This window comes from Hypomesus transpacificus, chromosome 1 (genome assembly GCF_021917145.1).
Source record: "Hypomesus transpacificus isolate Combined female chromosome 1, fHypTra1, whole genome shotgun sequence".
Classification (NCBI taxonomy): Eukaryota; Metazoa; Chordata; class Actinopteri; order Osmeriformes; family Osmeridae; genus Hypomesus; species Hypomesus transpacificus.
In genome coordinates this window covers 8,629,555-8,652,828 of record NC_061060.1, presented here as the reverse complement: position 1 = coordinate 8,652,828, position 23,274 = coordinate 8,629,555, and the positions used below count along the sequence as shown (strand labels likewise).

At 46.2% G+C, this 23,274-nt stretch overlaps 1 protein-coding gene across 2 annotated transcripts in view; it reads right to left on the bottom strand.

Annotated features, from left to right (window-relative positions):
- The window catches only part of LOC124474117 (ecto-NOX disulfide-thiol exchanger 2-like), a 101,976-nt gene that overhangs the window by 17,443 nt on the left and 61,259 nt on the right, over nucleotides 1-23,274 (bottom strand). For both annotated transcript variants that reach the window (XM_047030050.1, XM_047030129.1), the window contains exons 4-6: nucleotides 9,429-9,560; nucleotides 2,436-2,591; nucleotides 1,063-1,269 (exon numbers count right to left, since the gene is read on the bottom strand). In XM_047030050.1, the coding sequence (XP_046886006.1) occupies nucleotides 1,063-1,269; nucleotides 2,436-2,591; nucleotides 9,429-9,560 (495 nt within the window). The remainder of the gene's footprint in view (nucleotides 1-1,062; nucleotides 1,270-2,435; nucleotides 2,592-9,428; nucleotides 9,561-23,274) is intronic.

Genomic DNA, 23,274 nt, shown 5'->3' with positions numbered 1-23,274 from the left:
GTAGCCTTAGGGCTTCAGAGTAGACACCCTGTCTCTGCATGCTGGTACACAGAGGACACTGAGGAAGCTGCCTGCTGCTCCAGTGACACTGCTGTCAAACCCTGCTCATGCTCTAAACACTGAACAGGAAGTTACACTGTACTTGTTTGACACTAATGCAAATAGTGGATTGGCTTACATGATCAAAATGTAATGCCGTATATTGGGTCCACATTCATACACAATAATGGCCAGAGAATACTGTTCCATATATCTGCTCTGCCAAACAAAACAAAAATAACAACAACATAAAAAATGAATTACTGTGGCCGTGCAATTTACAGTTCTTCCATCTGCTCTGTGCTTTAGGCTCACAGTCTGGTTAAATATTTCATGTGTTGAGTTGTGCTCTGTGCTGTTTGTGACTGTATTTGTAAGTGTGTGACTGTGGGGTTGTGTGACTGTGTGACTGTGTTTGTGACTGTGTGACAGTGGGGTTGTGTGGCTGCTGGACTGATGGCTGTGGGAAATGAATAACATTATTTATGGCCGAGCTCTACAGCTCTGGCTTCAGGACAAGATATTTGGAGCAGAGTTCCAGTCTCACCAGAGGGAAGAACTGGACCAAGTCGCAGGAGCACAAAAACACACAGTCGCACGCACCTTCAAGTGTGCACCCATACAGTAAATAATTCAGAGGGTGTTATTGGAAGGGCCCGAGCTTTAAATGTATTTGGTGAGACAGGGATATATGTCCTCCAGTTTGCATACAGAGAGACGTTTAAGATGTCTGTGTCGACTGGCTGGGAAATCGAGATAAGATTCTGGTGTCACATGACTGGTCGAGAAGCTCTCTCCTCTTGGTAATTCATGCCCTCCCTTGTAAGGATCTCTAACTGGGGAGGAGAGGACATTTATCCTAACACACATCTCCTCTTTGTCTTTTCAAGAGAGGGTCTCATCCTGGAGAAGAAAATACTTTCTCTCTCCAAGAGTCTCTCTGAACTTCAAAGACCTTAGTGCTGAATTACAAGTTCCAGTTCCAAAGTGTTGGGGAGGACAGTTGTCCAGACAGGAACTCACCAGACAGGAAGAGAGCCTTGTCCACCGTGAACTCCTCGGCGAATCGGATGTGGCAGAAGTTCTTCTTGCTCTTGCGGATGGCGATGATTTCACCACACTGGCCGAACACCTCCACGATGAGCTGCTCGGTGGAGTTCTCTGGCAGGCCGCCCACGAACACTGTCTTACAGCCAGGAGGGCGCTCCCTGGTGGCAGGAGGGGGAAGGTCTGGGCAGCATGAGGAGGGAAAGGAGCCACAAACGGATGTATTAATTAGAGGAATGAGTCACTACAGGAGTGGTTTACGATGAGGACAGATATCAACACAGACCTTTTAAACAATAGGCCTATATTTTACACTAACGCCAAACTATGAGATCACTTTGGGCACCTACTATTGAACCTAAATGCATATTTTACCATTTGTAAAGGTCCTATTTATTGCAAGACGATAGAAGTGATTTGCTTTTTATTTCATGAAATATTATTCAGAGGCTTCATGTGGAGATCAATTCAAATACCTCATTTACAACATTAGCCCTGAAAACCAAGGCTACAAAATAATAAGCTTTAGAGATTTGCAGTGGTCATATTGGCAAAATGCTTGGATAACTTTTGAAACTATTCACGTGAAACTGATCCCTTAATACAAATGAATTCTCACCGCCCTGAAAAGTAGCTGATCTCATGCACAGATGCTTTTACACATGACAGACCAGACTGATCCAACACAGATGAGTGTGAACTGATCTGCTATAGATCAGGCCCCTTGTTCCCCAAAATTGGATTAGCCATGTCTATATGGACACAATGAGGTCATCAATGGAACACTAGATCTGGTGCATGTCAGGATTACCATCTGGGCCCTGGCATCCCAAACACCTTCAGCTCACTCTACGCTCAAATCCAAATGACATGGGGTTGACATCAAGTTAATGAGCAGTGACCTATTAAAAGATAACGATTTGCTACATGTAACCTTTGAGTTAAAGGGGTCTGTCTGCAACGGGATACGATAGGCCCGTGTCATGAATACACACTCACACACACGTTATCAGTACAAAAATGTCATATGCACACAAACACCTGTGTATTGAAGAAGGAGAGAGAGAGGTACATCAGATTGTGCTGAAGTATATGTTCGGTGAACAGCAAAAGAAAAGAGCCTAAATAAGTCTGATTTCTGATTTGACAATGGAGTTGGCTCTGAGAGTCCACAGACAGAAAGCAGTTGGTATTAAAGGAAAGGTCTGGTGAGACACTAATTTACACTGGCTGACAAACTAAGGTCAGAAGAGACTACAACAGACTTCCAGAGGACACAGCTTTAACAGGGCATTTGGGGTTGGGAGGGATAGTGTAGTCAAGGGACATTTCAAGGTTATTAGACTTACTGGGGTTGGGGGGGAACAGAGTGCAGGTCTTGCAGTGGATGATCTCCTTGATAACGGGCAGGTCTTGGGAGAGGGGCGGGGGCACCATGCCCAGGCCGGGCATCATGGGGTTCATGGGGGCGATGCCTGTCATCATGCCAAGGCTCGGGTCAAAATCTGCCGGGCACACAGGAACACACGGATGAGAATGCTGCAAGACACAACGTCATGGCCACAAGTACACACTGGAGGAAACTCCTCCTGAGGCAAACCTTCTGCCAGACATCAGAGACAACACACTGGCTTCTTCAACCATGTTTCATTGTCTATTTCCTCCCTCACCACAATGTGATGTTTCTGTCAACAGCAGAGCCAAAAAACTGCCTATAAATACCTGAGCACATGTTCTCGAATAAAGGAACAAACTAACTTCTTGCATATTAAAAGGGGCAACAGAGGCTTCAGTTGGCCTGCCTCTCCTCTCTCCAGCTGCCTGGACGACCTTTGACCCCGAATATGTTGTTCTTAGTCACAAAGACCGAGCTGGATCTCGCTAGAGGACAGAAAACACAAGCTTTTGTTCTCTGGTACTGATTTAGACTGCAGGTGGATTCCAGAATCAAGGCTTTTGAAATGGAAATGCCATTGCCTTCTTCCATGAGCCTAATGCACCTGTTGAAGACTGTGGACCTTAAAGTGAGCCTACATTGCGTGTGTCTGTGTGTGTGTCTCTCTCTCGCATGTGTGTATGTGGGCATAGGTACTGCGCTTCTGTTCATGAACAAAAATAAATAAACTCTCTATGGACCACAAAAACCCTGACAGTGACTAAACTGAACAAAAAACTAAAACAGAACAAAAGGCCTTATCCAGATCTACTCAATAGCGGTGCAGGGCAACATTTCTATTGTGAGTGAGATAAATATACTTTAAAAATAACCACTTCCAGTGAGCTGAGATGCTCAGATGACCCTCTCAGGAAACGCTTCATTTTGCCCGTATTAGATGTAACACAGTGTCTAAACTAAACTTGTTTAGAGTAAGGCTCAACTAGCTTTGAGTGGGGGAACAGAGGGATGCAAATAGAACGAGAGTGGAGAAAAAGGGAGATTGGCGCACTGGCTAAAGTGTTTGGGTTACAAAACAGCTAGACCAACGAGCAGAGAAGGATAAGGACGAGGAAACACCATGACCTGCATTTATCTTTCTGTCTCACGTTGATGACCTCATCATTAGTATTTGTGTCTGGTAGGTGTCAGATTGAGAGGAAAAAGCTGATAAAAGAGATCCTGGTTGCCTGGGTGATGACTTCCCCTGCTCATGGAGGCAGAGGAGAGGTTTGGGAGATAAGAGAGGGAGGGACAGGTACGGTGGGGCGGGGCAGGGCGTTTCCTGAATGCCAATGCCAGCCTGGCTGTGCCGGCCTTCACTGTTCGCCACAGTAAACTGGAGCAGGAGGGGTTTCATGCTGTATACAGGAACACTGGCTGACACAGCCTAGCCAGAAGCACTCTCCACCAAGACTGGGGTGAGGACTGAAGCATTGCCCACGTCCACTCACCTCCACAGGCCTCTGCTAGCACTTCTTTTAGAAGACCCACTTAGTCTCCTTCTCAAAACAGTGAGTAAGAAGAGTCTGAAGATTTGGTTCAGACTCATAACCACGGCACAAAACGATCTCATGGCCTGGTGGGAAATGGGTGAGTACCAGTTCAGGGCACGGTCCTGTATTTTCTGAGCTTTAATCTGGTCCAAGACCAGTATGAGAAGACACAAACAGCAGCCTCCAGGGTAGCAGCAAGCCTCCACTGCCCCTGGCAAGCTGACCTATGGTCAGCGCTCTCCTCAACAGCCCGTCCAAGTGCTCAGAGCTGAGCCAAGTCATGAGGGAAATCTGTGCGTGTGTGCTTGAGTGTGTTTGTCAGTTTGGAGCATGTGTCTACCGTTTTCTAAAATAGTCCAACCCCATACCAAACACAGACATATATTTTATTGAGTGAATAAGCTTGGTCAGGTCTAGAGTGTGTGTGTGTTACATGCTCTGTTCAGTGTCTGACAGGAATGTGTCTGACATTATTTATTATAACAGAATATTTTGTTTACACTCTTCTTCCTGGGAATTCTCAACTACAGCAGAGTTCAGGAAACACTTGAATCTCAGACCAGTGTTAGCTCCATGTTTCATCTGTTTCATCACCATGCACATGCCCGCCCACACACACACACAAAAACGCGCACACTTCAGTGTTTCAAAGAGCTGAAAACAGCGAGAAGCTCCGTGAAGATTCCAAGAGGCCCTCTCGCCCACACAATAACATACAAAATCTCTTACGGTCTCCATCCATCCAAACACACACATATACAATCTATCTTACAGTCTCCATCCATCCAAACACACACATACACAATCTCTCTTACGCTCTCCATCCATCCAAACACACACATATACAATCTCTCTTACGCTCTCCATCCATCCAAACACACACATACACAATCTCCCTTACCTTCTGTGGTAGTCTCAATCCATTCAAACACACACAGACTTCCACGCACGCGCAAGCTCCACAGTCTCAGCCTATCCATATTAAACAATCTGTTTCCTGGAGGTTTGTGGAAGGTAATTACATTTCAAGCTGCCCATCAATCAAAAGTGCAGGGAAGAATGACAAATCTGGCATTTGAGTGTAGAAACCTGCTGGCTATCGCTGTCACATTCCCCCTCCTCCTTCTCCTCCCCTTCTCCTCCACTCTCTGATTTCCCGTTTAAACGTCCCCACCAGCAGTGGTAGTGGCAGGGTGACACAGGATGTGCTGCAAGGCACGCTGGGTAATGTTGTCTAATGAGGCGAGCAGGGCCGTGCCCCCTGGTCCAAGCTGACAAGCTCCACTAAGTCTCCATCTCCTTCCTCTGTCCTCTTTCAGAAAAGAACCCATCAACATCTGAACATTTACATATTTCTATCAAAACAGCTCCTCTACCCTCCTGTAGATCTCAATTTGAACGTTTTCAGTGGATGTATCCCCCAAAGCAGCAGGAGACACTCCAGGGAACAGCCGAGAGAGACTGTTTATGTATTCACAGAAGTGTGTGTGTGTATAACAGGTGAAATTCATTCTGAGATGTGTGTGTGTGTAGCAAGCTCAATGCACTGCAAAGAGAGTGTCATTTTCCTTCCACCCATGCATTTTCCTTAGTGTTATGAGCTGTTTCATCCTTGAGGACTTAATCCAATCGCAGCACTAAACACAATCCAAACCAACAAATCAATGACATGATGACTGTGAGGAGAACCATCTATCTGCATTAGTAAAGGACATTAGTCATCATCTCCAAGGCCCACGATCACACTCTCTGCAGCCCTACAGTCACTGTGGTCTTGAAACTTCACGGCGTCTCCCTGTAGCTCCACAGGCACCATGGGGTTAGAACCTGCAGCTTGCTGTCTGACTCATGTATGTGTCTCCTGGAGGCTGGCTCTGGTGAGGCCGAGGCAGTCACTCTGCAGCAGCCAGAGCTACACAGCAGTGTCCGGCTAGCACACTCTGGACGCACAGCCAGCTTCCTGTGTCAAGTGTCTGGGATCATACATCTTTGTTCCTTGGGAGGTCTCCAGACAGAGACAGAGGAGGAGGCACTAGAAGATTCCACATGGTCCTAATCTCAGCCTGGATGTGTTAGTCTGGATGAGGTTCCTAACAGGCTTGCCAGCCGCTACTGTGACGTGACACCATGTCTCTCTGGGGTCAGAGGGAGCAGGTCTGGACTCTGGTCCCCTGCAGAGAGACTCCACTAGGGAGAGCTCTGCCCGGAGGACAGCTTGTTCAGTCCAGATCTCTCAGAGCTGCACTAAGCATGAGCTCTGGAGAACACACCTACAGGGTATCAATACTGAACCACAGCCTCTATTCAATGTATGAGTCACTAGCACAGCATGTATACTGAGCCTCTACTGACCGAGACCATATGGAAGAAATCTTATTGTAAACCGGCTTTGTGGAGTCGTGTTCAGGACCAATGCAGACACGGAGGAGGCCTGAGTTGGACAAAGACATTGTATTGAGAATCGGGTTCAATTGAGAAGCAGTGTGACACGAGGATGAACGTTGTGCCTCTTCACTTGGTTGGGAGCTGTGGAGGAGTTGCAGGGAGCTGACTCAGCCGTAATGTGACAGTAATGAAGCTGTTGGATCATTTAGGCCCTGGAAGGCGGGGGTAGAGAGAGCAAAGAGAGGGAGGGGTGGAGAGAGTTAGAGAGGGGGGAGCGAGAGGGAAGAGGAATTAGAACGTGAGAGAGAAGGAAAGGAGGTGCGAGAAAGTGAGTGGGGGTGCGAGAGGAAGGACAGAGAGCGAACAGGACAGAGAGTGAGAAAGACAACACAAGGGAGTGGGTGACGGTGAGACAGCGAGAAAAAGAGCGAGGGGGGGGGAAAGCGAGAGGGAGAGCAGGTAAGAGGCAGAGCGAGCGGGAGGGAGAGACAGAGAACAGCTGTTTCTCCACGAGATGAATGAGGCGGGACACAGCTGTCTACCACACCCTCTTTACACTGCGTAATTCAACCCCTCCTCTCACCGCCCCCCCATACCCCCCCCCCCCCCCCCCCCCCCCCTCCTTGACATGACAAGCTCCTCCCACCTCCCAGCTGTGTCTTTGGGGAACAGCGCTCCAGGGGGAAGGAGGAGAGACGGGGGGAGATTAGGTGCGTTCGACTTCATGCAGCACCGGCTGCGCCGACAGTCAGCCGGGCTGCATGCGGCTGCAGGCGATGCCGGCGCTGCATGAAGTCGAACGCACCTATTGGTCCCCGGCCAGCCCCGCCCTGCCACACTGTCAACACAAACAGCAGGTTTCTAAGTTGGAAAAACGTATCATGGTGTTCGGTGTCTCTGTGACATAACACCCACACACACCTCTGTGTTCCAGCTCATTACACTGACGTAGCTACATCTACAGTATAACGACCTGAGCAAAGCTGAGCAGTGGTCTCGTGAGTAGAGTGCGAAGTCGGCCCGAGGCTCTGTAATTGGTGCAAATGAAATTGAATAGGAAAATCACAGCGGGTGGGATTATCATTCTCCAAAGCTACTTCAGCTGAAATATGGACCGTGAGTGGAGCTCTCAGCATATTTCCGTAGCTTTGTTGAAACGAAGGAGCAGGATAAACAAACAAAGATGGAGGTGGTGATTTACTAAAAGGCTTCAGGAGAGCTGTTGCCAAGAGACAGAGCTGGAGACCAGGCCTGGTCAGGGTGAACCTCACACTACCCAGACATGTGATCATGCTGAAACGATCACAAACAGCAGCTGAACGCGGCTCTCAGTGGAGTCTCATTGGGCTTCACTCATCTTCACCTTCTCTGGTCCAAACCGTTAAACCAACGCTGGTGGAGCATGCTCAGTCTGGATGGAGCTGGCGTCCCCCTCTCACTGGCTCCTCCCCTCCACCAAGGACGGACCAATGACACATCTCTGTGATGTGTCGCTAAGTGACAGATGACACGCAGCGTCCAGGACTGAGCACCTGGAGGGGTACGAGGGAGCACCAAAGGGACTGGGCTTCCTTCCAGAAAGTTTTTCACTTTTTTGCCAGCCTCTTTCTCTCAAAGATCTGAGAGAGCTGGACCCTTTGGGGACTGTTGCCTGCAGAGGGGACTCAGTGAACGCACAACTACCTCTTTCTGCCAACGTGGGGCACAACCAAGCGTGTCTCTGAGCTACCGTGAGTGTGGATTCTGATCTGGGATGATAACTCACGGACTCAGTGCCACCTGCTTATTTTAGTAGAGGAACAGATGAAGGAAGGCTTGACATCGGCAAACATTTAAATCTCTCTCTCTCTGTATATATTTCTTTGAGCATTTCTGCTTCATTGAAACAGAGGTAGTGAAGGGCGACATGCCACGTACGGGAGAGAGAGAGGGGAGGACATGCAGGAACAGGCCAAGGCTGGACTTGATCCCAGGTGCCTGTGGTAAGGCCTTACCTTAGCCTATATGGTACGCGCACATCACCAGCGAGCCAGCAGAATATAGAGTCTGAGAAAGACACAGCCAATTAATGGAGGCCACATACTGTAGACACCCCATTAAACACAGAGCTACTCCACCTGGACTGTAATGCAGAAACAGACCAGCAGGGCCACTGTAGCTTTCACTTTCTCCTAACACATGTACCCATGACATAAACATGAACCAACATACCGAGCAATCTGACCTCAACTGAACTTGTTGAAAAATAGTTCCACAATAACGGCGGGGGAAATGTGGCCTTAGACAACCAGGCTCCAGAAGGATTGAGAAGATTACGTTGTTATGCTCGGTACTGAGGTAAAATATGCAGAGATGTGTGGCAGCATCCTCTTTTCAACCACCATGTCAACACATCACGACTCCTGTTTAGGCCTGACGCGCCCTGACAGGAGGGGGGGTTAATGCCGCCAGAGAAAACCTAAACCCTGAGCTGCAGTGGAAGTCGGAGCCCATGCCAGACGGCAGGCGCCCAAGCCATAGTTCAACACCCCCACACAATACCACTAACCATGCCTCGCATGTCTCGCCTGATATGAACCAGCTGAAATGGGAGGCTAGGAAAACGGATTACGAAATGCTCCTGTTAGCCGAAAATTGATATACGGCAGTACGGTACAGATAGGAAAAGGCATGGCATAAACTTATTGAAGACAAATTGAACTGGAGGTTTGAAATCCACACAGAGACTTTAAAAACACAGATGATACTGTGGTGAGCTCCACATGAAAAAATGATGTCCTGGTTCAGGAAAGGCACTGCACTACTCGTCAATATGCTTCTTTGTGTTCGTTAAAACAAACCTGTACTGAATACAATTGCAGTACAGGGAAAGTACAGTTCAGTGGGGGAGCATTTGACTGCAGATCTACAGGTTTCAGGTTCAAATCCCTCTTAGTGCGTTGCTTTGGGTAAAAGTATCTGCTAAATGAAGACATTGTTCTCTAAAAGATACAGAGGTGTGGAGAAACAGTAATACAGATGTGTACCTGGCATGAGGGGCTGTCCAGTCAGGCCCATGGGAGCCATGCCCAGGTTGTTCATGGCTGTGGCCCAGGCGTTGGGGTCTGTCATGGGCATCGTCATGGCACCGGAGTCCATGGCCATGTTACGAACTCCTTCTGTGTGAGAGAGAGCAACAGCCATCATTAGTCTTTCCTGTCAAGCACTTCCTTTCTCTAAGACCTCAGAGAGAGAGAAGGTGAGAAAAAGTCTAATTTTGATGTTGCCTCTCCAAGACTGGCATACTGACACACACACGAGAAAAAACAACACACACACACACACACACACACAGAGGTGAAGTCACCCTCTGCAGAGAAGCAGAAGAGGCAGTTCTTATTGGGCTGTGATTCAAATCTAGTAGAATTACACACTATGAAACATGATTGCTATGGTACTAAACAAAACTCTCTGAACATATGTGAGGTATTATTGCCGGAAAAATATATCTGGCTCACAACTACATACACACATCAGTTTACACACATCCTCTAGCTGTATGTTTTGTTTTTTTGCCAAGTCTTACGCAGCAAAGCAAACACGTTCCAATCGTCATAGTTAAAAGCCGCAAGTAAGGTCAACAAGAGGAAGTCCATATAGATCTTCAGCGCCCCAGACTGAGTTTCAGCACCCTGAATGGACAGTACTGTTCTGGTCTCTCAGACTAGTCCTCTGTCACAGCTGGAAGTGCTTCTGTGCTCTCTGCTGGCTGATACACCAGGCTGCTCTCTTGTCTCATGATGCCAAAACACACACTGGGTGTTAATATCAAGCAATGCTGAAGACAACACTTCACACCTCAAAGGTCTGGGTCACCACCCACACTGGTGAGCTAGTGTGTGTGTGGGTGTGTGTGTGAATTGGATCCCCAGTAGTTAGTAGTATTGAGTGTGTGTGTGTGTGTCAGAGTGTAAGGTAATGAAGGACTAATACTGTTATTTTGTCCATGTCCATCCTATAATACAAACCACACAAACCCATGTCTGTGTTACCATGGTGAGGGGCAGATGAATCTGCTGTGTTATTATGCTGCCATGCAAATGTCCCTGACGGGAGCTTATGAAACGTGTTAACCAATTACAGCCACATTAGCTGTTCCAATGGGTGTAGGGAGGCTTTAACAGTTATATGACCAGGGAAGAGAAGGGAGGAACTGCTTTACTGCAGTTTTACTGCAGTTTATTGTGGTTTTACAGCAAGTGCCATGGTGGCAGCCTGGAGGGGTAAATCAGGCTGAGAGGCTTGTTTAGATACTAACGCACATTAACAGTTTCACTGAGAAAGCAACAGGAAACTGTTAGTAACGCCATAATGTGGTCAGGGACAGGGGCTGCTGTGGTTTACTGCCAGACTACTGCCTTTATATGAACCGTCTGACTGACCAGTCACAACAGGACGGTTCACCTCCCTCCCTCCCTCCCTCCCTCCCTCCCTCCCTCCCTCCCTCCCTCCCTCCCTCCCTCCCTCCCTCCCTCCCTCCCTCCCTCCCTCCCTCCCTCCCTCCCTCCCTCCCTCCCTCAGTGCAGGTCTCTCAGGGTTTCAGAGTGCACAGTGTGACCTTGAGGGCAGATCTCTGGCAATGCTCCCCTCAGCACGCGTCCATCCCATCAATAGAGCAGAGGCTGTGTTTGAATAGCAAACAGCTGCAAGAATACGTACACACACACACACACACACACACAGCTGCAGAGCCAAATACGAAACATTTGAGCCAGTGAAAATAAACATCAGTGAAGAGTAGAGTAGTAGAATAGTAGATTGAGAATGCACATTACATGACTTTGTCAACACTGCCGTTCATAGGTTTAATTCCAAGGTTTTATAAGGTCAAATGAGTTCCCTGCTAGTCATCGATGCTAGTAAAATTGGGACGAGAAAAGGCGGAGTTATCACAATCCAAAATGTTTTCAGGAAAGCTGCCCTTTCATCTAAAAAAAGTACGTTGGTAAGAGAGATGTGACCTGTCCCACCAGTGGTGCTGGACCCCAGTCCCAGGCCTCCCTGGTCTCTGCTGAGGACCCCAGTCCCAGGCCTCACTGGTCTCTGTGTATCTAGGCTCTGATTGACCAGGAGCTGCAGGACAGTAAACTCTTCCCCAGGGGCTGATGGGAAATGAAAACGTAACTTCTGTTGGCTGCCGGCCTCCCAGCAAGCTGAGAGGAGCTCAGAAACATTTAGTTTACTAGGAGCAACAGCCAACAGGCCAATAGTGATAGTGGCCAGTGATAGGGAGAGTGAGAAGAAGGAAGAGAGAGAGGAGGGAAGAGAGAGAAGAGAGAGAGAGGATAGAGAATAAAAATGAGAGGGAGAAAGAGAGAGTGGGGGGGATAGTGAGAGAAGCTTCAGGAACCTTCTCACGGTCATCTCCAGGGCCAAGAGGTTACATGAAGAAGGATCGATGATGGAGAGCACAGTGAAGGAAAGGGAACTGGGAGGAGGTGGAAGAGGTCTACTGAATACAAAGTGAGAGGTGACCTTCCAGTGAACCTGGAACATCTTCATCCTGGTTATTTAGTCTAATTATAGTAATTACTTGTTACTCAGATTCACAAACTGGTGTTAAATAAAATTGTAATTACAAAATACAGTAATATACCCTCAATGTCCCTTTTGAATAGAAAATTACATAGTAGAGTATTGAGCCAGTTTTCGCATACATGTCAGTGTGACTGCTTTCCTCTGAACACTATGTCCCAGACATGCAGTATACACAGTAAACAGAGCCGTTCTTCTATTCAGTCCTTCACATCAAAAACACACAGCAGGCAGAAAATAATGTGCACGAGGAACAGCCTTCTGGGGAGTGCCTTTTTGACTTGAATTTCGGCTCTCGTTCGGCTTTTGGCTTGTAGTTGTTTGTCAGCAGAGACTCTCCTCTCCTAAAGACAACATCAGCACAACCACATCAACACAACTAGATCAGCACAATGTGCCAATAGATGGATCATTACAAGCAGGAGAAGAACACACACACACATGCACACACACACACACACACACACACATGCATTTAAGGATGTGTGAGTGCCCTTCTCTTCACTCCTTTGATCTCTTAATTATAATAAAAATCACACAGCTCTTATCATTAGTGGTGGCGGCTATAGAGCCCAGAATGTACTAGCTAACAGAGCCCCTCATTGGATGAGGGACTCAGAGAGGGAGGAGTGTGCTAGCTAACAGAGCCCCTCATTGGATGAGGAACACAGAGAGGGAGGTGTGTGCTAGCTAACAGAGCCCCTCATTGGATGAGGGACTCAGAGAGGGAGGTGTGTGACAGAGGAGCTGAAAGGAGCCTGAAGACCAAGCGGATCCTCTGCACCAGGGAACAACCTCCATCCTTCAACACAGCAGATCCTCTGCACCAGGGAACAACCTCCATCCTTCAACTCAGCACACACAGCAGTTACTATACACTCTCAAACTGGTACCAAACGGCCAGACTTTTGACATCAGCTCCATATGCAATAACATAAGGCATCACATCTTGTATTCCTGTTTGGATTCTGTGTCCACAAATAGAGCGCTCAGTCATTTGCATTTGCGATACAAATCCCTAAAGCACATCCCAAAGAAGAAGCAACATCTTTGAATGGCGCTGCACTCATCAAAGACAACTTGATTTGGTTTCATGTGGTGACTGTAATCCATGTCATAATACAAATGGAAAAAAATCTGCATGCTGTTGCAAGCATTTGGGCTAAATAAATAGGGTACATGAAAACAAGCAGACAGATTGAGACGTGACTCTTATGAACTCAATCAGGGTCTTACACAACCTAACTGTCTTATTTGCCTTCCTTATTAAGGCAGAGCAAACATACCTATGTCCCTTCATGTCTTACCTGAATGAGTGTCTTTGTAAAATCCTGTGGAATTAAACTCTTGTTTGAAGTGAATACTAATTGAACATGCGTTGCACCTCAAGGTTTGAAAGAAAGATGCATGAAAGACTTCTTCATGACACCCGTTTAGCAATGGAAAGGGAAAATGGTAGACAAAAGGATGACCCTGAGTGATCTGAATCTTTCAGGGTTTTTTGTGCCCGGTGTTTGGACTCTTGACAGACAGGTACTGTTCCCATTGACGCCCATCTCTATTTGACGTGGGGAAGAGATTCAGCGAGGGTTACTCTCCTCGTCATCTTGTCCTCCCCTCTCTGGCTGAGCAGCACGATGTGGAGATAGATAAAAAGAAACACACGGTACAAAAGCACCCTCGTCCGAAAAATTCTTCCGGCGGAAAAAACAGACGTGAAAAGCTTTTTGTGTGTGTGTGTGCGCGCGTCTTTGAAGTATTTTGCTGAGGACTCCCTACAACAGAGTGCTTTTGGAAAACAACCTCCATTTCTCTCCCTCATCAGGATCCATTTACAGAACAGCAAAGAAGAAGAAGCCTTGTTGTTTGTCAGTGAGAAGCAGACATTTCTGGAGCACAGGGCTTTACCTCTGCTCATCAGAGAGGGATGTGAAGGACAGACACAGATTACACTGACAGGTAGCACCACAGAAACTTCAAGATAGGCCAGTTTTCTGACCAATCAAACCACTTCTAATTTACCGCTGAGGGTCTACAGCCAGCCAAGACACTATCTTCAACTCATCGAATCGCCATAGATAAAACAACCAATCACAGACACATGATTGAGGCCATTATGATCTGATGAGACATCCTCCTCCACACAGTTTGGGCACTAACACAGCAGTTCTGCCAAAGGATCCCAGCAGTCAGTCTTTCCGTGAATCATGCAGGAGAGAGAAGAATGGTGGTCGTCAGAGATGGTGAATCGTTAGATGATTTTATCATCCCTATCATTATCATCTCATTCCAGGTACTTAACTGCTTGTTATTTAACCCCAGAAATACGCTAGTATTTAGTAATCAGGAGGTTTGTTGTCTTATTGATCTGTGCCATGTCCAAACCTCTTGGTAGTGTGTTTGTGTACAATCCTGCTAGTGAGAGTGAATCTCAAACAAATGTGATGGGCAGCAGGTGGAATATTGATTTTGGACCGGAGGACACCGTCTGCATCAGATAGAGAGCGGTTATGAATACAAGAGTTGTGGGATGTGATTAAGATATTGACTCATATTGATCAACAACTGTACAGTGAAAAGTTATTCATGATCTGCAGATCCATCATCTTTATCAACACCTCTATCTGATCACAGAGGTTTTTTTCAGATGAGCTCCAGACAAGTCCCAGAGCCTTGCCCAGGAACGACATGGCTGAATCCAGCCTCAGCAGCAGACTGGCAGCTAGACTAAGGTCTTCTCCAGCTTCTCTCCAGAGTGGGTTCATGTTGATACTCATCCTGCCCTCCCACTCTCCCCTCTGACTGGCCATAATAATGACACCGCTGTTCCAGTTGAGTAGTCATGGTGACCCTTTGTCCCTCAATGCAGTCAAGTCCCTTGGTGTGTGTGTGTATGTGTTTGTGCGTGTGTGTGTTTGTAAGAGACTATAGAGCTCAAAGGCTACTCTCCAGTGCATTGTGCTGTGACAAAGACCACAGAGACACACTGTTCACTTTACCCGCTTCAACATTATTTGCAGTCATTGAACCAAGATTTCAAAATAACTAGAGGCAGGCACCTAAAGCATCCATGTATTCTAACTCATCATTAGGATAATACAAATGCACAAGAGTAAAAAAAAAAAAAAGAAAAAAAAAAAAGAAGCAGAATGATGGACATCCTACTTATGAGCCCGGACAGACGTCTCACCTCAATCTGAGGGGATTTTGAAGAAGCACTGCATACACATGGTGGTTATTAAAACGAAGACTGTAAATGCAACCCGGTGAAAAGTAATTTGAACGTTTTTTTCATAATCAAAGTGAATAGACAATTGGGAGTGGCGCTTTCATTTACTAATGGAAATTACAAATTCAGGGGGTTGGTTTCTTTCATGTGAGCTAATCTGTGAAGACTTCAACCCTCATTGCTGGAGCAGGAATTCAGACTACCAGAAAATGATGAGCAACATGGAAAATAACTAAATGAAACAGTCCATACATTCACATACTGTATGTTCAAGTGATTCCATTGGTTACTTCCTTAATTAAATAGCTGTCAGAGCAGCACTTGATGGACTCATCAGTCATGTGACGGATGCAGTCAATCTAGAGGCTATTCAGATCCCCTACAGAACTGTCTTCCAGTCAAAAGACCAGATCACTCAAAACAAGCTTCTAACCACGTAGACAAAACAAGGCTGCCAGTCAGAATACACCAACTGGGACTCCAGCTTTACCTCAGAGAACAAACAGTTACTGCTACTGAATCTTCTCCCTCTCAGCCAGAGGGGGCATTTCTGAAGAGACAGAGCAAGGCAGATGTGTTCATTAATGAAGTGACCTTCATTCAGGATAAAGAGATATGAGCAGTGTGGGAGATCAACTTCCAGCAGGTTCCTGAAGGTGACCGTTATTAGCACTGTTCTCATTACCTCCCCATCTCCTTAGATCCACATGTATATCGATAAACCCATCAGACATTAACATCCATAAAAGTGTCACTTCAGAGCAGCTCAGGGCCCTCTTAAGGCAGGACGGGGTCATCTGGGATGTTCTGGCAGATCATACATCATTATCACGCAAGCCTGCTTTGGATAAGAAATAATGGTGATGGACTAGCCAATCAACAACCTCCTCTTTACCCAGTGGGAACCCTGTCCGTCCCCGCCCCCATAAACAGTCCTTTCTCAGCACCAGAGGAAGCCCCCCTCCCCCCCCCCCCAGCGTTCGGTTTCTACAGATAAAAGCAGAAGCTTCAAAGACAGGGCCCACTCTGGATCCTTTAATATGAGCTTATCCGTCAAGCTGTCTTTATGCCTGGACACTAGAATCACACACACGTGTACAGTGTGATTCTTGTCTCCAACTGTGATGTTTCTTCACTAAAAAGGACCTTGGATCAGAATTCAAATTGTGTGAATAGTTCATTAATGTACAAATGAGAGGGGTGGGGGCTGAGCTCGAATTTCCTCCCAGATACAGGAGAAGTTTGTTCTGCAGCCTATGGTTCATTCTGCTCTCTCTCCTCCTCATTCATTTCCATTCATCAAAACCGCTTCATTAACAGACATTAATTACAACACACTGGTGAGGCCTTTGAAGAGGGAATGCCTAAGCAATAAATATTCAAACTGTTGTTTAAATTGCATCTTAAAACTGAAAAAGAGGAGTAATTAAGTAAACGATAGCAAGTTTACTCAGATTACACCACTGCATCTTGACATCTCTATCAAGAGTTTCCTTTACCACTTGCACCCTTTATTTCACTCTTACAGCATACATTCTCCCAGCATGTTCCCTTGGTTTCCACCGGCAACGCACGCCACCCACAGCTGAAGACGCATCGCGATGTCAACAACACACGTTTCATTTCCATGTTCATCACATGAAGGATTACCACAAATATGCATGCAGGTATCCGAACATTCCAGCGTGTCACTGCACATCCCATTGAGAGCTGGTGATGAGCACATGAAGGGTTCTTTCCCCATTAACAACTCTTTGGTGTTTCAATCATTTTAGCGGCCCATATTTTAATGAGGTTCATTATGTCTTCATCAAAGTCAAATATGAGTAACACACAGGATATTAAGGTTGCTCTGTGGAGCAAAAGAGGGGATTAACTGACGCAGGACATTCTTAACTTTACATTCAAGTTAACTGTCTGTACAGTAGTATGATGACAAGTTACTGTGATGGTTTCTACCTACATTTACATTTAGTCATTTAGCAGACGCTCTTATCCAGAGCGACTTACAGTAAGTACAGGGACATTCCCCCGAGGCAAGTAGGGTAAAGTGCCTTGCCCAAGGAGACAACGTCATTTGGCCCGGCTGGGAATCGAACTGGCAACCTTCAGATTACAAGCCCGATTCCCTAACCGCTCAGTCACCTGACTCCCCTACCAATCCCAATAGCCTGTTTGACACACAACCAGTAAATTGTTTAACTCCAATTTAGTAACAGGAGGAGACTGGAGAAGACTGGAGGAGAACTTGACATCCTCTCAGACAAAAACAAGAACAAGATTTTCTTTAATCAGCTTTTCTCTTTTGAAATCGTATCTGTCACAACAAGACCGCTAAAGATGAGAGGGCTAGAGCACTATCCGTCTTGTTCTAGTTAGAATGACAGGACTAGATTCTCAACCTCCTAATTGTTATCTTATTTACGAGAGACAGGAGAAGGACATCTTTGATGGCGGCTGTTAATTCAATAAGAGTGACTAACAGAACCTTTTGCTGGAGGAGGGGACGACAGCTTTAAAATCATGTAGTGTAAATACCCTTGTTTGGTTGAGGTGTACAGCAGAACATTGGTCCAAAAAGTATTGATGTCATAACATACACAGCAACACACTAGGGTATTTGCTATGTAATATCATATGGAAGGAAGTCTACGATGGAGCTCCTTTTATACATTTCAAACAGGAAGCCTCAAGACTGCCTAGAGGAGCAGGACCAACAAGTCTGTGTTTGTTCTTCTCTACAAATTGCAACTAAACAAGACAGTCCTGAAGACATTTTGCAGGGCCATAAAGTCTAGTTTTCATAAAACCGCCATAAAAAAATTGGGACATATTAGATATTGTTCAACAGCAATCTCATCACTTCACCTCCTAAGGTTGCAGTGCCAGATCTGTCTGTGTCTATTCGATCCATTCACCACAGATCAAGTGATTTTCTCTCTGCCCTCACCCAACAGCCTGAAGTTGGGAGAAGACGGACAAGAAACAGGCCTGAGAAATGTGATCCTGTTGGAGATATTGATCCACCGCAACTCCAGAGTCCACTGGAGACCCCTGGCAGAGGCATGAAGAATATACACATGTGTGGAGGGGGGTGGGGTGTGTGTGTGTGTGGAGAAGGGGGGTATGAGGGGTCAGGTCTTTATTTCCTGCCTCACGTGTGGAGAACGTACAAAACACAACTAGACACACATCCATTAGGTGGGCTCTGTGGAACGTGGTGTGTGCAGGTTATAGAGATGAAGGTGCATTGTCTCATAGCTAATGGCTGTTCTCTGCTCCATTAGCCAATAACAGACAGACACACAGCTATCTAGAGACTAATGAACTTATTATTTAGTCACCTCATCCATGGATTCTTCACTGAGCAGAAAAAGAAGAAACATGTATAAAGCAGAGGATGCAGAAGCTCTGTACTACCTGAAAGTAGGCCGACTGCAGAGAAAAGACACTTAAGGACATGGGCCAAAAACTCCTTGATCAGCAGTTTCAGTGAAAACCACAGGAGACTTTGCTGGTGCGGCCAAAGAAAGCATCTGCTCAAACTGTAGCTAAGCATTCAGAGAATGGAACACTTCTACCAAACGCTGACAATTTCTCTAGGTGAACCCAAATGCATAAAACCAATGTTTGCGATAAAGACCGCTTGCATAGAGACAGTACATTTATACCACAGAGTGTCAAACAAGTAACACACCACGTCAGACTAAAACCAAGTAGACGCGTTCCAGCCTCTTCACCCACTTGAGAGGAAGCTTATCAGAACAGAGGCTAAAGGTCCCACTGGGCCAGGCGAATGGCTAGATGAGGTATTTTGTTGCCTGTCCGTGGCCATCTTCATCAGGAGTTAAATAGCGCTCTTCTTCCATCCCATCTAGTCTCCATGCAGCCTGACTTCCTGAAGGCTCTTCCAGATCTCGTATTCTTTTGTTCCTTACGTTGGCATCCTTCAGCAGACAGTTCCTTCCCCTCCAGCTGTTGCCGACAGCATCTTATCACTTGCAGCCAATTACAATAGACAGGCCTTATCTACAGCAGCCAATTAGAATCAAGGGAACTGTTTACAGCTCAGTGAACTACCAAGGCTCTTATCTGGCCCTGCCTATCCCACCAGATAGCACAGGCCTCTGTTGTCACGTTACCGGCGTGTGATGGAAGGCTTCCAGTAGAGAGGAGGTCCAGACAGCTTTTAAAAGGGCAAAAGTAAGTCACTCTCAGCAGCAACCCAAACAATCTCTCTTGACGGCTGGAGACCAGACTGCAGCAACACTGTTTATGATCTACTTGATGAAAGGCTGCAGCCACTCTGACACACACTCCTGAGTGTGTGTCTGTGTGTGTGTGTGACTGCCTGACCCCTCCAGCTAACACACACCATTAAAAATAAATCACCAGAAGCAGGAATAGACAAGGGTAACATGGCGCTCACATTAGCCTCTTCACAGATGTGATTATGAGAGAGGAGATTTAGAGACGACCTTCTTCTGAGGACAAAGAATAAACACCGGCATAGCTCGCTGGTGAGAGTGAGTGGCAGTCCACTTTTGATAACACTGAGGGAAGGTGGCTGTGCTGCTCAGGGACTGTGGGATGTGGTCAGGTGACATGGTCAGGTGACATAAATGACAGTCAAGTAGCTGTTGCCAGAGATTTGCTCAGGCATGTCAAGGCCACACCACTGTGACATCTAGGCCATTTCTACAGTAGACTGACCACAAGAGACCAGTTATCCCACATCCAGTCCATCACTGTCGGTAAACAAGCACACATTTACCCACACCCTTCACTGCTGATGGTCGACTGAGACGCTCAGAGATGGGCTGGGTTGTCTATATGTGTCACCTCCAGCCAAAGCAGTGGTCCTCATAGTCTTTTAATGGCCAACCTTTCCTCAAATGGTGTGATGGTTGGCCAGTTCCCTGATGGAGAGCTACAGTGACAGTGAAAGGGGAGTTTTAGTGAGAGGAAACATGGGATCATGGGATAGGTTTAACCAAGGACACTTTACAGATCGTTTAAATGAAGAGGGTTGGTAGTATTTTTGATGTGGAGACCCAAAAATTACTATCCCAATTGTTTTTTGTTATCAACGGCTACAACGTGTAATTTGGCTATTTCATGCCCGTATCAGCAATACCCTTATTCATTATCAACAAAGACAAGCCTGATGAAGAACCGTCAACAGCATTTAGCTCTCTATGCTCAAACAATGACAAGTCATCTGGAATGCTTTTAAAAAAGAGGAAGGCTGTAAGAAACATGACTGAATATCTAAGATCCCTGTTTACAACCCTGAATGACCTTTGAACATCACTGAGACACTCACCGAGGAGATCCAAACCCCCAAACTAAACCCCCGACAGGCGGTTACGGGTGCCAAACAGACTCATGTTTTCAGGTTGTTAACAAAGCCACGGTTGTGTTGATACAAAAATAACAACATCATGATAGTATGCCCTGAGGCCGTCAGATATATATAGGAACTGACGCATCAAAGAGAGACGGCTTGTTCTCGCTGCGGAGCTGTAAGAAATCAGAATGCAAAACTCCAGCTAGACGAACAGCAGTCTGGTCTATACAAGCTCGTTTCATCTGATTACTATGCTATCCCCAGAAGATGTTTGATCACTAATGCTCCAGTAAAGAAGACTCATTAAGTTTACAACATTCATTGGTGGAAAGCTTTTTGTGAACATATCGCTTTCATACAAAATATGAATCCATAAATTGAAGTGGCAGGATAGGCTCATGGGCTCTCAAGATATATGAAATGCTGTCATTTTGTTGCCTTCCACACAATTAGAGGAAGAGAGAGAGAGAGAGCTAAGGAGTTACTATTGGAAATGAGGTTTGCCAAGCAGATTACATTCCCAACCAGAGATGAATATCTGTCCTTCCTATGTGTCAAGGAACTATGGAGGGAGTGATATAGTGAACAGATCTGGAGGAAGATCCGGAGGAGAACAGATCCATCAGCCTGCCTTTGTGGAATCATTTACTTGTCATGCCAAGGATCTGGAGATGGAGGGTATTTTGGAGGGCAGAAAAGATTGTTTTTAAGAAATTACAGCAACATCTCCATATGGAACCCCCTAGACTTGATGATGCGTATCCTGTGTCAGATACAGCCTCTATATAGTGTGTTCTATGTAGTGTGTAGATAGAGTGTAGAGACCAATCAACACCATCTGGAAGACCTACATTGATGGAACGGTTACAGGTGTGGTAGTGAGGCTTAAACAATCCCAGCTCTTTTTGCTTCAATTACAGCTACAATGATTTGTTTTTGTTACAGGAGGTCCTATTATGTCCCATTATAAACCAGCAGTTGTTAGTTGCTGCTTGTTAATGGTGCAAAAAGTACTTTCACATGGTTTGCTAAGTAATGTTAATTCACAATATTGAACTACAAAGAAAAGGATATAGATTTCAAGTTGTGTTTAAGGTGTATTTCAATTCTCACTGTGTGCAAGAACATGACACAGGCTAGAAGTGGAAAGGCCACTAATGTCTAACATAAGGTTATTAAAGGTGTACACAGTATCTAACTATAAAGGCAGGAATCTGTCTGTTTGTGTGTTAGTGTGTGCCTCGATAATTGAGACCCGGGCCCTGTATGAGGTTGCAAGTCGGCAGGTGTCTTGCTCAGGACCCAAGGAGGTGCAGTGCCGTGTGTGACCTTGTTTGGATCCATGGCTTAGTGCAGCTTAATATGCCGGCAACTTGAACCTGCTGACTTGCAACTTTAGACAGTGGTTGCTTTGCGAGATTATCGAGTCACAATCAGACTCAGACACACACAAACATTCTTGCCTTTATAGTTCTAGAATGAAAAAACGTGTGGAATACCTCTGAAAGGGGCTGCGTGTGTGTGTGTGTGTGGGGGGGGGGGGGACTGGCTAACATTCAGGAGACGATTCATCATAAAAGAGGGAACAAAACAGCATTCTACACTACTTGAACGTTTTAACCTCCTCGTGGGAAGCCGTTAATGGTGGAGACAGACATGAAAACTGCATCGAAGATCCTCGCAAAAACAAGAAAGAATTTGAAGATGGAGAAAAGAAACAAGAGTTGGGGCGGACCATTCGAAAAAGCCATACTCTTTATGGAGGTCAGAGAAGAGGGAAAAAGACATCCTCTGATCCTGCCTTCAGCCACAGGCTTCAGCATCAGAGGAGTGGCCTGGAAATAGCAGTCAAAGGGGGTAGTGGTCAAGCAAGCTGCAGGGTGTTGTCATCACAGACTCACACAGAAAACCCTGAAAGAGACCTGTTGAAACGCAGACTGGCCGGGTAGATGAGACACGCCCCTTCACTGCAGCACTGAAGTAGCTGGAGCTGATCTCATGGTGTGTCAACTTTGCAGGCTTCACTGGACACACAGCTACCTGCTGGAACTACAGCAGACCAGTAGAGAGGGAGGGAGGGGGGGGGGGGAAAGGAGGAGAGGAAGGAGGGATGCTCTGGAGGTAAGGTGCAAACACTTTCTTCCATTTATCATGGTCAGTTGGATTTGTGAGGGTGAACCTGACCAGGCCCTAACTCCCTGCTGCAATGTAAAGATGATGGACTAGCCCAGGCCACTGGTGTTTATTGGGTGTCTGAAGAACACTGCTCTTCCATTAAAGACAACCAGGGAGTTGTAAAGGGTGTCTTGTACACTCACAAAAACATATAGTCCCAAGCCTGGCCACATTTCTCCTCTTTCAGGCTCCCTTGGAATTCAATTATAAAACCCAATTACCACAAGCTTGGTTGAAGGGATTGATGAGTATTTAAAAATCTTTCTCTTTTCTCTTCCAATTCACACTTTCTTTATCCAACAGTGGATCAATAACCTTGGCACACCGTCTTTAATGGAAAAAACTGGGGCCCCCGGGTGATTTAGTTACCTTTTATTCCTGAGACGTTATGAATAAAATCTGCCTCATAAGAACAGGGCCTGGTCATCCATCAATCTGGCCTATCCATTCACTGAGCAAACCATTTACCCACCTCCTTCCTCCCTTCCTCCCTTAATCCGTGCTCATCGAGCAGGTGGTGCCTACCTGCCCTTCCTTCCATGCC